General features: G+C 35.0%; 1 protein-coding gene across 1 annotated transcript; it reads left to right on the top strand.

Moving 5' to 3' along the window:
* The first annotated feature begins 6,614 nt into the window (after positions 1-6,614).
* Positions 6,615-15,309, top strand: mal2 (mal, T cell differentiation protein 2). Its single transcript, XM_028470923.1, has 4 exons — positions 6,615-6,958; positions 9,329-9,499; positions 11,666-11,866; positions 13,389-15,309. Exons 1-4 carry the CDS (start codon positions 6,824-6,826, stop codon positions 13,458-13,460), a joined length of 579 nt encoding a protein of 192 aa, XP_028326724.1. The 5' UTR covers positions 6,615-6,823; the 3' UTR covers positions 13,461-15,309.
* Positions 15,310-16,132: the final 823 nt, after the last annotated feature.

Raw genomic sequence — 16,132 nt, 5'->3', positions numbered from 1 at the left:
TATCTAGGCTAACTCTCCATACGCAACTTTGGCTTTGGCAAGAAATGTTTAAGTATTATTGGAATCTTACCCATCTTTGGGCAGGGCTAGTGATGGCCACAATTTTGCAATGAAATAAATGTATTGATTTAAATGTATTTATTTCATCCCAATAATAAAATATGCATAGCTGTCATAAAAAGCTTGCACTGCATGTCGTGTTGACCTTTGACAGAAATATTGATGAGTTGAATGAGATGGGGAGACGAATAACAACAAGAAGACATAGTCATCAACATCCCCCGCCAGATTGGTTGTCATTATAACTCACAACATTTTCTTATATGTCCTAAATCTAAGAACTTAGATGTAAACATAAGAAAATATGATCACATCAGAATATAAAATACTATCTTAAACGGTTTCTAAGAAAAGCTGTCCCCTTTGAAGATAACTCAGAGTCCCAAAAACGGAACAAGGGCAACAACTCCGGAAAAAATAAATGCGCGCTTCTCATTTTCGAACTCCATCAAGGTATTGATACCCTGAAGCCACGCACCAAAATTGGTTATCCTATCTTAAACGATTTCTAAGAAAATCTGTCCCCTTTGAAGATACCTTGAACAGAGTTAAAAAACAGAAAAAGGGCAATAACTCCGGAAAAAATTATTGCACACTTCTCATTTTTGAACTCCATCAAGTTATTGATACCCTGAAGCCACATACCGAATTTGGTTATCCTATCTTATACGGTTTCTGAGAAAAGCTGTCCCCTTTCACTCAGACGGATGGACGGAGCTCATGAGCCAGCTGGCAGATAACACAACTTTATTTTGAAAAATTGATAATCAAATCCCTTTAGCTTTACAAGCCATCAATCAATTTTTGAAGGCTTCTGGATAAAAGTGAATTTAGATAAATGTGAAATCCTGCCTTTACATGATCATCTTCTGCAACTATTATACAACATAGAAGTGAAAATGGAAATTCAATATTTGGGAATTCACATCTCTAAGGATGAAGCTATATCTGACAAAAAAAAAATGTGCTTGATGATATAAATAAATGTAAATCTTTTTAGATAGATGGCTACAAACTGATGGATAGTGTGTGCGGACTCATTTAACGCACCTTTTTGTTAGCTCTAGCAGAGAAAATGAGTCAAACTTTTAAATAAATCTCTCAAACTCGTCAAAGACATAAAAGCTGGAAATGTATACTCTTTACTATGTAGTTTTAATCAGATAGCCCATGTTTATACGTTTGTTTCCTATTGACATCTAGTGAGTTGATGACTTATCTATCAGTGACAATTGTTTGTTTACCTGATTTTACTGTTGTTACTTTCATTTATGGTTGAAATTCCTCTTTGTTTCTTTTTATATTTGCGCAACATGTGTGTATTTTTTTTTTTTTAAACTTGATATACCAAATAATGAAAAATTGTTTGTACTGAAAGTTCAATTAAAACATACTTCTGCATTGGGCCTGTTTTTCCTGATCGTCCAGCTTCCTTCGCCTCCTGAAAGCAGCATCTGACTGCTTGGATGGCCTTTTCATTACAGAAGATACGATTTTTTAACAAAAGTTACAATACAACGACGTGTTTTTTATCAATTTAAGAAACACATATGCGCTACCCATCCAACACTTTACCTTCCGCTGTAAACAGCAGCATCAGGTCAGGTAAAGGGCACAGGTCAGCAGGTCATCATATCGAGGTTTTATTATTTATTTAAAAAAAGAAAAAGTGTCAAATTAAGGATGCGTTTCAAGTTTTATATACATGCGTTGTTGTTTTTTTTTTGTTTGTTTTTTTTTTGTATTAAATTTTATTTATTTTTTTATTTTTTGAGTATGCATTTTAGAGCTCCCTCCAGCAGATAGCGCCCTAGGCGGTCTCCTGTGTGGCACAAAGCCTGCCATGTGTGGTTCCCAACCATGCAGGGGTACTTGAACACATCTCAGGGAGTACACAGTGACATTTACATTTCTAACTATACAGGATCAAATCTTACATGCACACAGACATGTTCCTTATTCACCAACAGTGTTGGGTAACTTACTGTAAATTGCTTGTAATACATTTATATTACTAGTTACTAGAATAAAAATTTTATAAATTTGTATTACAATATTACTGTTTTTTTTTTTATTTTGTTTTTTTTATAAATGTAACTGAGTTACACTACTTTGAGTTACTTTTGGTCCAGAATACTAAATTATATCACACTGATAATGTTCAAATAACTGTGGTCAAAGTTTTGTTTCTAATACTTTTGCTGTTTTAGGAGCAGAAAGCTCTTTTTTGTTCCCCATGAGTTATATTTAACTATAATGATCTTTTTTTTCCTCAAATAATTGCAAACAGTGAAAAAACAAAGCAAAAATGCACATAAATTAAATATGCATGTAACTTGAGTTACTTTAGTAATATATTACCACTTTTCACTTTTGTTTACACTACTGAGTTACTTCAAAAAGGAATATATTACTGTAATATATTACTAAAATAACTAGTTACTCCCAACACTGTTCACCAATAATAAATTGTGGCACCCATCCATCCATCCATCCATCCATCCATCATCTTCTACCACTTATCTATGGTCAGGTCACAGGAGCACCAACCTGAGCAGGCCTGCAGATAGACTATAGTCTCTCTAACATGTCCTGGGTCTTCCTCGGGTTCCCCGACCGATGAACACCTCACCAGGGAGGTGTCGTGGTGGTGGTGGGGGGGTTCCTAATTAGATGCCCGAGCCACCTTATCTGGCTCTTCTTAATGCAAAGGAGCAGTTGTTATTATTTTGTTTCATTTGTTTATTCAGTCCTACAGCTCGACTCCATCTTCATTGGGCAGAAACAATACAAAAATCAATGAATGGCAAAACTATTTTTGATTTTTCAAATATTTTTAAAGGAAGCATGAGACACTGTCAATAGCTAAATGGGATTTATTAAATGTTCAATAAATATAATTTAGTTTCAGGTCTGTATCTGCTGTGGAGGCCAAATGAGGAGAAAGGAGCAACGGCTTCATGTGCCGCTAGGCCTCATGGGAACTCCTTTAAAAATCTGTCTTTGTTCCAACACTAATAGCATGAACAAGAGAAATGACCCTATGTCTTTTGGAGCATTTTCACACATTTCAGACCAACTCTTTGACTTGTTTCTATAGCAGCTGCCAATGAACAGTGACACCTTTTAGCATGGCCTGCTATTGCAGCCCATCAAAAACCTCATTTTCTGATATATGATTAATTACAGCTAAAAAGCCTAATATTTAATAAATGTATTTAGTTTTACAGTTATAAAACTTCATGTTTGATAAGATCTACAGGCCTTAGTCATTTAATCAACACCAGAACTCACAGAAATATCAGGTATTTATGACAGAAGAAAAGACTAAAACTAAATCCCAATAATGTAGGACATTTTACAACAGACAATTTTTTACATTGTTTTCAAATATTTTCAACTAATTTAGTAAATGTGTAAAACATGACTTTGTCTTTATATGGATTAAAATCTTAATCAAAACTGAGTTATACACATAATCTTTACTTTTATTAAATTTTATAAACCATAAACCTAATCACACAATGAATTCTAAAACTTTTTTGTGTGATTACATGTTGGCTCACAATTGAGTGAATAGTTACTCAAATTAATATTAAACGTTTGATGTAAGGAATCATCATCACACAATTTGAAATTATTTTCTTTAGCCTTTGGAGCGATCGGCAAACAAATATTTTGTCAGAATATTTTTTTTTAACAGAAAGAGATTAAACATCTTTTAAAATATTGTTTCTTTTGAAAAGGAAAAAAAATTCTTGTTTAGTGTCTAATATTTTTTTTTCTTACATTTTTAAAATAAAAAATAAAAAATAATTGTTTAAAAAAAAAAAAAAAAAGGCAGTTTTATAATGACTCACTTTTTTTTTTTTTACTTTATTTACATGGTTACATCATTATAAGTTTTTAGACAATTCAATCCAACTTTATTTATAGCACCACCAGCTACAACAATAATGGTAGTTTTTATACGCTTTGGAGTGAGACTGGGTCTGTGTTTCAGATTAAAAAAAAATACAATAAAGTAAAGTACAATTCTATGTTTGTTCATAATACCATTATTTTGTAAAATCCCTGGCTGCCTGCTTATTGTTTAATCACGGCTCAGAAAACAAGTTGTGTTGTTAAAAGCCTTTTTGTAAAAAAAATAAAAAAATAAAAAAAAAAACCATAAAAAATTAAATATAACAGTTGAGATTATTTAGGTGATAAAAACACAGGCACAGAACATGCTGAGAGACTTTAACAGCACACAAGAATGTTGACCTCCTAGAGGTTAAATCAACATTGGTTTAAATGAACTAAATCTTGGTTTATTATTAACTACTCATACACAGTGACGAAGTAACACAGTAACAGCCGTGCTGTCACAAAGGTGACTGTTTCGTTTGCGTGTCAGTTCTGTTTCAGTTCTATATATCAAATCATTCCTTTGTTAATCCTCAAACCAACGCTAACGTCTTCAACATTTTTGCTTTTCAACAGTCATGTTTAATCATTACGAACCATTGTCTCTCCGAATGTTCGATAGTCCACAGAAAAACGATTGGGGTCATTGGGACACAAACCTATAACCTATACTGTGAGACAGGAATAGTGTGTATTATCACATTTACTTTTCAGGTTTACATGTTAGCTATCAGGGTTGCACCTCAATAAATGTCCATTATAAATACATTATTGCAGCGTGTTCAGGGCCAGTAATAAAACTACGTTCAAAGGTCAGACATTCATTTGTTTGTGGACTCCGACTGATTCTGTTTCAAGAGGCTGTGTGCAGTAAAACAATTGAATCAAATCCTACAGGAACCCAAAATAGAACTAAAAGCTCTAAATCAGGGGTCAACAACACAGTGCCCACAGACACCAGGTAGCCCACATGGACCAAGTGAGGGTCCTAGGCGGCCCTAATCCTAATAAACCAATGAGCTCCGTCTAAAATCTGATTTAATTGAAAGGTTTCAAACTCACAAAGAAAAATAGTATTAAATACTGTTGCATTTGACAAGTTTTTGTAGAAATTAACCATATCTAAATGTTTATTTTCACTAAAACAATGGACCAATGTGTGTTTTTTTAGTTTAGTTTTTTTTTTGGAAGATGCTGCAGATTTGGTTTCTGAATTGTAATAACATGTTTCTAGAAAAAGGCAAAGTAGATTTTTATAAAATATTACAAAATTGTTGAATTGTACACACATGTTACAAGTTTTTTATAATTAGATAAGAGTTGTTAGTTAGTGAAATAGGAATGCGATGATTTCTTATGAAATGTAATGAAAATAAAACTGTTGCATTCATTAAGAAAAGCAAAGTGTTGCGTGTTAAAATGTTAAAATGTCCTACTTTTTTCTTTTCATCCTACTTTCATTATATTACCCTCTAATTAAAAGGAAACTGTTAAATTTTAGTATTTAAGAAGTGTATAGCAAACTGCAGTACTGTAGTGGTGGGCAGATCGATCAAATTTGATACCAGTGTTAATATTGGTATAGGATGATAACAATACAAAAAGATCAATACTACATACAATAGTTTTATTTTCTCTCCTGCATGCAACTTGAAAAAGATTGTGTACAGAACAGTTTAACTGCAAGAAATATGAACATAAACATACAAGTATGAAATGTGTAGAAATTAAGAACATAACAGAACAAATATATTGAATATAATATGGCTTAGACCTAATAGAATATACCATAATCGCCCTTTTGTGTTAAATGTGAAATAAATACATATTTAAGTAAAGACTTATTGTAATTTTATTTAACTTAGCTGATTCCCCAAGAGAAGTGGAAATATTATCATATTTTTCTGTTATAGTTTATCAACTCTACCTAAAAAAATAAATAAATAAGTAAAAAAAAAAATATATATATATACATATATATATATATGGCTCTTAATTTGTCTATTTCTATTTTTGAACTTTGTTTATTTAAGATATTTAAGAAACAAAAATAATGTATGGTAAAAATGTGGTTACTGCTGTTCTATTGGGTTTGTCATGATAATGAAATATTTAGTAGCCACCGTTAAACTTTGCCAATAATTTCTCCTAGGTCAGAAAAAAATAATAATCACAAAACCACCTAAAGGTCAGCAGTTTATTGCGCAAATCAAACTTTATTTATATGGCACATTTCATGCATGAGGCAACACAATTCTCAACGATCACTTTCAAATTAAAATACAAACACAAATTCAGAATAAAAGCTCAACGTGTACATAAAAAATATCCACATAAAGTAGATCACTAAACATGCACACAAACAAACACTGACTGAAAACAGGCAGGCAGGCAAAACAACTAACTACAAAATATTGCAAAAAGTAGAGTTTTCAATTTGTTTCATTATACATACATCAACCTCAAATATATATATATATATATAAAGTATCGGGATTGGGATCGGTATTATTTGGTAGTGGCGATAGTGGCGCTGTATTTACTAAATCTTGCAGTATCGAACAGCTCTACTAATGATGACCCCTGCATTGAACGTCTCACGGTTGGGCATTGAGGGACGTAAACTGGAGTGGACACTGTGAGTTCCGTGAGGTCCCTGAATGCAGCACTGGTTTCCAGGGAGTGGCCGCACCAGTGCACCTGTCCGACCTGTTGGAGATACGTGACTACGGAGGAATCCATTCTGCTGCCTCCGGCCATTGTTCAGCAGACAGGCTTCTTCCTCAGGAGGTGAGAGAAGGAGTCAGAGGTAGAGGAAGAGGAGAGTGACTGGAAGACAGAGGAAGGCACAGAGATGTCGGAACCAGCCGTTAGCCCGACTGCCAACGATAGCCCCGTAGCCCCTCCATACCCACCGTCGAATAACTCCTTACCGCTGGGGCTGGGCGTTTTGAGGACTTACTCTGGAGTTCTTGTCTGTTTGGAAATAGTAAGTGCCCTTCATTTTTATTTTTTAAGTTTATTGTTAATCACATTTGTTCATTTTATCTCACAGTATGTGCAGCTACCATCTTTTTTCTTATGAAGAGTTTGACAGTATTTTGTTGCCCAAACCCAGCTGCGTGTCAGTGCTAATGGCCAGGACACCTGTCTGTGATTGCCTCAGGCGGCCTTCACTGTTTCAGTTTGACAAGTAAAGCAAAGACAAATGTTGCTCCAAGCGATGTTATTGACACTGATTTACAAACTCTCTCTCTCTCTCACACACAGCCAATGATAGGGATGTCCAATACAATACAAATACTTTTTCACTTCCGATATGATACCGATATTGCTGTCTTGAATATTGGACGATTTTGATGCAATATCAACACAAATCATACATACTTTTATGGCCATGGCTATTCATCCGGATGAATAGACTGCCAGTCTATTCATACAGAGCGCCCCTCATTGGCCAGTTTAAGTGCATAAGTGATAGGTGCACCATGTTTTATTTTAGCTCATTTTTATTTTTAGCTACCCGCTAACCCTTTTATTTTAGAAAGTGTCTGGAGGTACGTTAAACATAGACCTTTTCTACCTAAGCGCAATGCGCGCCGCAATCACCACTAACACGTGGTTTCGAATCCCACATTTGACAAATGTTTTTCATTTTGACATATTTAAAACACGGCAAATTCCACCTTTAAGGGTTAAAGTTAGGGTTAGGGATAGAGTTACAGTTAGGGCTAGGGCTAAAATAAAAGGGTTAGCGGGTAGCTAAAAATAAATATGAGCTAAAATACAAATGACGGAACTTTAAGTCACGTGGTGCACCTATCACGTGACCTAAACTGGCCAATGAGGGGTGCTGCATCTCCATAGAGTGGCAGACTACGGATACGTTTAGCGTACCCGTAGCCACAGCCTTTATTTTAGCCCTAACTCAGGAAATACCCTAAAATGTTTATTTTTCCCGTATATTTATTTTTAACCCTAACCCAGGAAATACCCTAAAAAAAAATTATTGTTTTATGTTAAAATGAAAAAATATATATGACAAAAGTGGGATTCAAACCCACGTTAGCGGAAGGAAGGATCCTTAAGTGTGGCGCCTTAGACCACTCGGCCACCTTGGCACGGTGAAAAAACACAGGCACATTACGCTTGTGTAGAAAAGGCCCGGAAAACGTACGTTTAGTCCCGGGGTCTATTGATACGTTTGCATATCAATAGACACTTTTTACTTTTTTTTACTTATTTTGTAGTGTTGAACGTTAGAAAAGGCTTGATCAAGTGATGTTACTCAAAGAACAATAGTCAACAATTCAAGTTCACTTCAGTTATTGTTTTACCATCAGTATATGGTGGGAACAACTGAGGGCGGGGAGAAAAACAACCAAAACTTATTGGAGCGCTTATATCAGAGATTTTAGATGCAGTCCGATAAAATCCGATATTCATTTTCTGGTTGATATCGGACCGATTTATTTGATTTATTTTTTTGAGCAGGGACAAGAAAACAAAAGGAACAAGAAAACTGTGTGTACAAAGAAACTCCAACTGAGACAAACCATCAGAGATGTTCAAAATAATGTATACAATCCATGTAAAATGAGATACTCAAAGCAGAGATAATAAAATATAAGATTAATATGTTTATAACAGTTGCTGGAATATATCATTAACCTGTAGTAAAGCAATTTGGCAAAGCCTCAAACATATGATGACTTGGCATTATTTTAGTTTTTATGTATTTCTCTATATTTGTTGACTGTTTTTAAAGCTACTAGTTGTTGTCTTTTCAAAGCACACACCCATTTTTTATGTTTATGCATGGAAGGAAACCCCCGTATAAATCTAGGATGCATATATGTTTACATTTATTTTATAACAAGGTTAAAAGTCAACATGTTGAGTTTGAAACCCCTTTCATATTGTATTATGTATTATGATAGAACTCAGGTATAGTCATTTATTGCTGTGCAGCTTTGAATTTGTATATTATTTTTAAAGAACAAAAACACAGTTAAGAAATTATTGACATATTTTAATGCAACAACTTGTCATTTTAGAAGTTTAGCCTTAATTAATCATTAGAAATTTTAATTGCTAACTGGCATTTATTTTGAAGGATGTGCATGTGCCAAACATTACCTATGAATACCAAACTCTATGATGCGTCTGTGTATTAAATCTACAAAATATCAAGAACTGTTCACATTTTAAATGAGATGTCAAACTGCTATGTTTCATAAATATGATACAATACAATACTAGTTAATTTTTTTTTGTCCTAGCCTGGTAAACTTTAGCATGTATTAAAATGTTAACTACAGGTACATAATTATTGTGGCTGTTTGTATTCTTTTCACAGATATTAGGCGGTCTGGTGTGGATCCTGGTGGCTTCCTCAAACGTCCCCGTGCCTCTGTTCCAGGGCTGGGTGCTATTTGTCTCACTCACGACCTTCTTCCTCTCGACTGGCTACCTCACCTTACTGATCACTGGTTTGGCGAGCCGCATCAATGCTGATTTGAACTGTCTGGTAAGAGACAGAGAAACAACCTCAGAGTTATGAATTTCCTGAGCTTTTTAGAAATGCATTTAACCCTCCAACCCCAAACAATACTCATATATTATACTTAACGTGCAGGCAAATCCAACCCAAAGTCAGAGTGGAAAATGAGATTAAAGAATTAAGAAATATTTATTGTAGTATACATGAGTGCCACACACACTCTGAGATGAGATGCTTCCATATTTACTAGTCATCACTTATTACCTCACAACCTCTTTTGAACATGTGGGTCACTTTCAGGGTTGCATTCAGTTCTTACTCTAAACTGATAGAAGTTACATTTAATATGTCATTTAAATGAGCACACAAAAAAATGTGATTTATCCAAAAAAAAAAAGTCTTTATTGTCCATTAAGACCAGCAGCATGGACATAGACAAAAGCCCTATTCGCACTATTTTACCTAGGAACCACATGCAATTTGTAATAATTGCGGCGAATGTTTGTGATGTTAATCCCGTGCGAATCGGCAATGTCAGTAATTTGTAAAGTAAAAATTCCCCCGCAATTTACCTACTACATTTTGCTGATATATGTTTTGCTGTGATAATAGTAATCCAATGCGAATAGGCCTCTCTGTTATTTGGACGGAAATGAGCAGGATCTGATGCGTGATTATGCGTTGTTTTGTTTCCGGGACGCATGTTTATTTATTTTCAAATCTGTAATGGAAATGCAGCTATTGACATCACTGGGAGTGAGGACACAACACAAGAACACAAGAGTTTAACAGAAGCCAAAAGAACAAAACTAAATAAAAGAGAGATTTAAGTAATGTCAAGGACATCTAAAAACATTAGAAACATAATGCTCCCTTACATCTCTTAGTAAAGGAATAAGATCAAGAAGCCAATTGACTAAAAAACAGGATTTTTCTTACAATTAATTCCTAAAAAATTTATTGATTAGAAAAATGTATTGTTAATATTGAAGTGGTTTACCTCAGACCTAATATTTACTGTATGTAACAATTAAGAGTTGTGGTTTCTTCTTCTCTGTGTAAAGTCTGGGCTCTCTGACAGAGCTAGACTCTCCTTAGAGTTCAGATCCTTGCTCCCAGGGTTTGTTTGTTTCCATCCGAACAATGAGTGACATGGATGATGAGCTCACACTAGGACACAACAATAGCCTGTCTGTAGTAGCACCAGGCTTGTAGCATTAGCAACACTAACTCTCATGTTCACCATGTCCTCTCTGTGTTCTCTAGACATCTTCAACCATTTATGTATTCTTTAGTGTTTCACTTTGTGAGTAAAACACCTTTGAGACACTAAAGTTTTATCATAGGCCTTTACATGTAAAATGTGATTGTTAACTGATTTGTTATGTAAGGCTGCAACAATAAATTGATAAATATCAATAAAAATCAATTATTAAAAGCGTTGGCAACGAATTTCATTATCGATTAGTTGCGTCGCAGAGCCGTTTGCTTTACCACAAGTTTTTGTGCGCGCGCACCACAAGTTTTTGTGTGTGCGTGCACCACAAGTTTTTGTTTGTGCATGCAGTGTTTGTGTGTGCACGCACCACGAGTGTTTGTGTGTGCGTGCGTGCACCAGTATTTGTGAGTGACTTGCGTGTGTTTATGCGCGAGTCATTTCAGCTTAATCAGCTTTAGCAGAGTTTAAATGTGCTTTATAGATAAATTGTGTTTTAAAAAATCATTAGTTGCAGCTCTATTGTTATGTACACATTTAGGGACCAAGGGTCACTGAGGTGGGTCTCTTTCTGGTTAACCTGGTTAGACCTCTATGGTAACATAAGCTGCAAACATAATGTCCTCTAGAGCAGTTAGAGGTCAGAGATGTGTACACACACACACACACACACACATTCTTACTTTGTCACTGCAGCTCCAGTGATTTCTGTGGCCATTTGGGAGAAAAACAAAACGCCTTTTAGATGGAAGTAATCCACACTACGTGTGGATAGTATTTACAAGCTTTTTGATATTTGTCGAAGCCGATTGTAGAAAGAAAAGCTGAAAGTTGTGGAATTAGCTTCACAGTGCGCCTCATTAGTAGCAGGTGTAAACTGTTGTGTTTTTGTGCATGTTTGTCATTTCTCTGCCACTGCAGAAAATTTCTTCATGCACCTGCTGTTAAAGGTGCGTCCTTGTCTTTGTGTGTTCCAGGATGTGACCTACCACTTCTTTGCACTGCTCTTCTATTTTGGTGCCTTTGTGCTGGAGGCTGGGGTGACAGCAGCAAACGGAGGGGCTTCCATCACTCCACTACCCAACACCAACAGCACGGTGTTGTGTATTACATACCCTCCAGGCAACATCATCACACTCATGACCAACACCCAGTACAGCATCAACTTGGCAGCCACGGTGAGTCCAGCAGACCTTTTGAAACCATGTTTACTCTCAGTTTTATATGGCAACCCACAGATAAGATTAGTTTTGGGATATATTATTATTGTTTACTGTACCATGTCAGCATGCAAGGTTGCCTGGAAGCAGGGTTAGGGTCAGTTACATTTTTCAGTTACAATTAAGTTTTGAATTACCCATGTTTAATTACAATTCAATTACGATAACATTGACCAGCATTTTTTCCATTTACAATGAAATTACAATATTTTTTTTATCCTCAGATAGTCAATTACATTCTCAATTACTAAAGTTCAATTACAATTAATCACAATTACTGAGCCTGTATTAAATAACCTTCCTTAGTGTTTCTTACCCTTCCTTAGGGGGGGCTGGTGATGGTCACAATTATGCAATAAAATTAATGTATTTATCTAATAGCAATAACAAAACATGCATTACTGTCTTAACAGATTGCACTTTTTGTAGTGTTGACCTTTGACAGCATGTGCAGACAAGTGAAAAAAAAAATAGAAATGAAAAAAAAAAAACCTAATAAAAGTTAACCTTCTGCTAGTGTTAGCTTTTTGTTAGCATCTCTTATGATAATGGGCCCTTAATCAGCTGTAAAATACACTAAAAACAAATATCTGTCAGTATATTCGATTTATATTTTTTTTCACTGGTATGAAACATATTTTACTAATTGTTAACTACATACAGTATGTGTGGAACTGTAACATGATTCCCCAAGTTTGCGTTAATTTATAATTGACAGTTGATAGAATTTTCATGGCAATTACATTTACAGTCAGTTATCTAAACTCAATTACAAATTAATTACAATTACAACAGCAACATATTTTTTAAATTACAATTACAAATACACCATAATTGTAATGAATTATAAATTATGCATTTACAATTATAATTGATCCCTACCCTGCCTGAAAGTGTCACTGTATCAAAGAGGAAATCATGAAAGTTGTTGTTCTTTTTCTGTCACGGTTCCATTGGCTAATTCTAGGAGTGTGTATTGCCTGCATCTGGCAATACGATTCATATCCCGATACATAGGTCACAATACGATACCATATATCCCGATATTAAAGTATAAGGCGATTATTGCATTTTTTTTTATTTATGTATGACTTAAGAAACAACTAAATTGTACACCTTCATGAGAACATTATGTATGAAATATATTTCTAACTTAAAATAAAAAAAAACATACAATCTGCATGTGGCTTTTAAACCAACTTTGACTTTAGTGCAACTTAACTGAGGTATATGCCTAGAACAACAACTAAATGCAGAAAGTTAGTACTTTCTTTTTAGATTTTATTGAGAAAACACAGCTGGGCAAAAAAATTATCGCTATAAATGCATTTTGAATCGATCCAAGAATTGCACGACTTAATATTGCGATATGTTGCTGAATCGATTTTTTCCAACACCCCTAGCTAATACAATGAAATAGTTAATTTGTTGTGTAATCAACAAGTCTTTGCATCTGTAATGATTTGCATTGTGTGTCCAGGTGTTTGCCTTTGTTGTGACTCTGTGCTACGGCTGCAGCGTGATGATGGGCATCAAGAGGTGGATGATGTAACAGGACAAAGGAACAACTCCATACATGTCCAATGTTCAAAAGCAACATGTGTCGTGTCCACTGCTTGTTATTGAGTTTTTTTTTGTTTTTTTTAAAGGTCTGTTTTGGTTATTTTTTTCCGTAAAACCAGTTTAGATAGCAATCTCAAGTATTAGATATCCTCCTCTGACAGAAAGTGTGCTGAGTTGATGTTCTAAGGAAACTGAAGCTATTGTCTTCATTTGTTCTGATGTTTGGCCTCCAAAGGTGTGTGTGATGACACACAGGTAGAAAGAAAGTGTTCACGTTGTTTGATTTTTATGAGGGTTTCATCGACTGTTTTGTGTTTGCAGCTTTTCCATTTTATTTATAAATGACACAGGTGATCACTGATGCCAGAGCACACAGGAGGATGTTGATCCTATTTCAAGGTGACGAACGTGAAAGTGTTTACAGCTACACAGGTTAAATTTTAGAACATACTCGGCATAGACTTCACTAAAAGTCTCTTTCTGTCACCATGGTCCTAAGACTATGTGGCCGATACACTTTAAAGGTCCCATATCATGCATTTTTCACACATCTCCATTTGTTCTAAGAACCCCAAAAACAGTATTTAATGTTTATTTTACCCAACAGACCTGTTTTCCAGAGTTTTAGCCCTCTGAAAAGACACTTTTTGACCAACGGGCTGTTTGCTGCCTGCTAATGCATATTCATGAGTGGGCGTGTCTATACACTGACCTGCCTGCTAGGCTGCTGCATGACTCGCTCTGAGGCAGATCAGTGATCACCAAAGCGATTTTCTCTTGATATCCACACACTGTTATTGTTTTCAGCCAAAAAACTGCACATTACAGTAAAACATGGCTATTTAGGCGTCTATTGTGTGAGTCCGTCTCAGCGCTGTGTTCATGCAGCAGCAGCAGCTCCCAACACTCACCGTAGTTTTAAGCTGCTAATTCACTTTCTTCTCCTCATCTTTATTAAATACAGGAATAGTGCATTTAAGGTGATAATCATTTGTTTATCGCCTCAACCATTACGTCGCATTGGGTCACAAACATTAGATCAAGTCAAAGGTGATACGATGTCTGCTCCCTGGGTGACTACACTCCAGTGTTCACTGTGGAGGCGTGGCACCAGTAGCAGGCACTTCCTTGAGGGGACGGTTCAGAATGCTAATGACGTCACTAGCATTTGAACCGCTCGTTTTTCAGAAGAATTCAGAAAAGCAGCTCAGAGAGCAGGATTATTGAGGATTTCTCAGAGATGGAGGAAGGAAGCCCAATAATACTTTGGGGGTGTTTTTGATAAGGAATTAACATAATACGGTTAAAAGCTCAAAAGTTGATTTGCATGACATAGGACCTTTAAAGATCCTTGGCTCTTTAATGCTATTGGTGCTACCTGCTTTGAGCTGCATTGCACAACTACTGTCATGTTTGCCAAGTTATTACTGTCATGCCTTTTAAAGTGGATTGTCACAAAAAGCTAATCTTAAGATGTTGATATTAGATCAAATGAATGTTTTATCCTGACCATGGAAATATTTTATTCTCTAACTTGTAACACCCGTAGTAGTACTTTGATTAGCCACTGAAGTTCAAACCTTTGTGCCGACGGATTATTTTAGTGTTTTCAGTGTTTAAGAAATGATATTTCTAACTGTATTGAAGCCTTGTTTGAGAATTTCAATCACTAACTGTTTGTGATGCTGTCTGAAATTCAGTATATTTAATGTTCATGTCTGATTTGCACTAGTTCATTAATGTGATTTAAATAAAATAGATTTAATATAAACTGATAATTGTTTTGGTTTTGAGATTGTAAATGTATTTTAGAACAAAATAAAAGTTTGGAAAGAAAATGTTTGGATTATTTTCTTTGTTGTTAATGAGAAAAGGGAGTTCCCACCTTTCTCCTTGTTATTGTTGTTTGCAGATCTGCATAAAAAATTCAAGTTTTTAAGTCTCCTGGCTGTTCAATGTTGTTTCTATGGAAGCCCATTCCTGCCCAGTAAAAAAAAAAGTAAAATAATTGATAACTAATACATTCCTATGTCATCATTATGAGATTCTAAGTCTTAATTATGAAATGCCATCTCATAATGTAACTATCTCATAATTATAAGATTTTTTTTTTTTTTTTTTAATAATGTTACTAGTTTTTTCTGTTTTGTTTTTTTTTTCTGACTGATGGGAATGGGCTTCCATATTTTTCCCTATATAAAATAATTATCATTATCTTCACTTAGTGTAATAAAATAAATAAATAAAGCCAACGATCAACAAATGCATGTAATTTACTTGATGGGAGACCGAGCCAAGATATGCTGCAGAAAAATAAATTACAAATGGGCATTTACAAAATGATCATATAAATGTAGTGATTCTAAAACTGATGTGATTCATTATGTCCCTGAAGTATGTATTACTGCATCAAAATTACTCATCTTCCATATTGGCTGTTATCTTTTTCCTCTTTACAATAAACCATAGGATATGTGGAGGGATGGGGACATTAGTTGGACAATCAATCAAGCACAGTAACGTATACATACAGTAGGTCAACTACCAGGTTTCACTCAATCAGGATCTCTTTAGTTAAGGCTGCTGGGAAAGAGAAACAGAAAATGAACTGTGGTATTGATTCTAAACTTAATAAAATGACAACCAACAGGAGACAGCAGC

This window comes from Gouania willdenowi, chromosome 16 (genome assembly GCF_900634775.1).
Source record: "Gouania willdenowi chromosome 16, fGouWil2.1, whole genome shotgun sequence".
NCBI classification, from domain to species: Eukaryota; Metazoa; Chordata; class Actinopteri; order Blenniiformes; family Gobiesocidae; genus Gouania; species Gouania willdenowi.
This window is presented reverse-complemented; position numbering and strand designations above follow the sequence as displayed.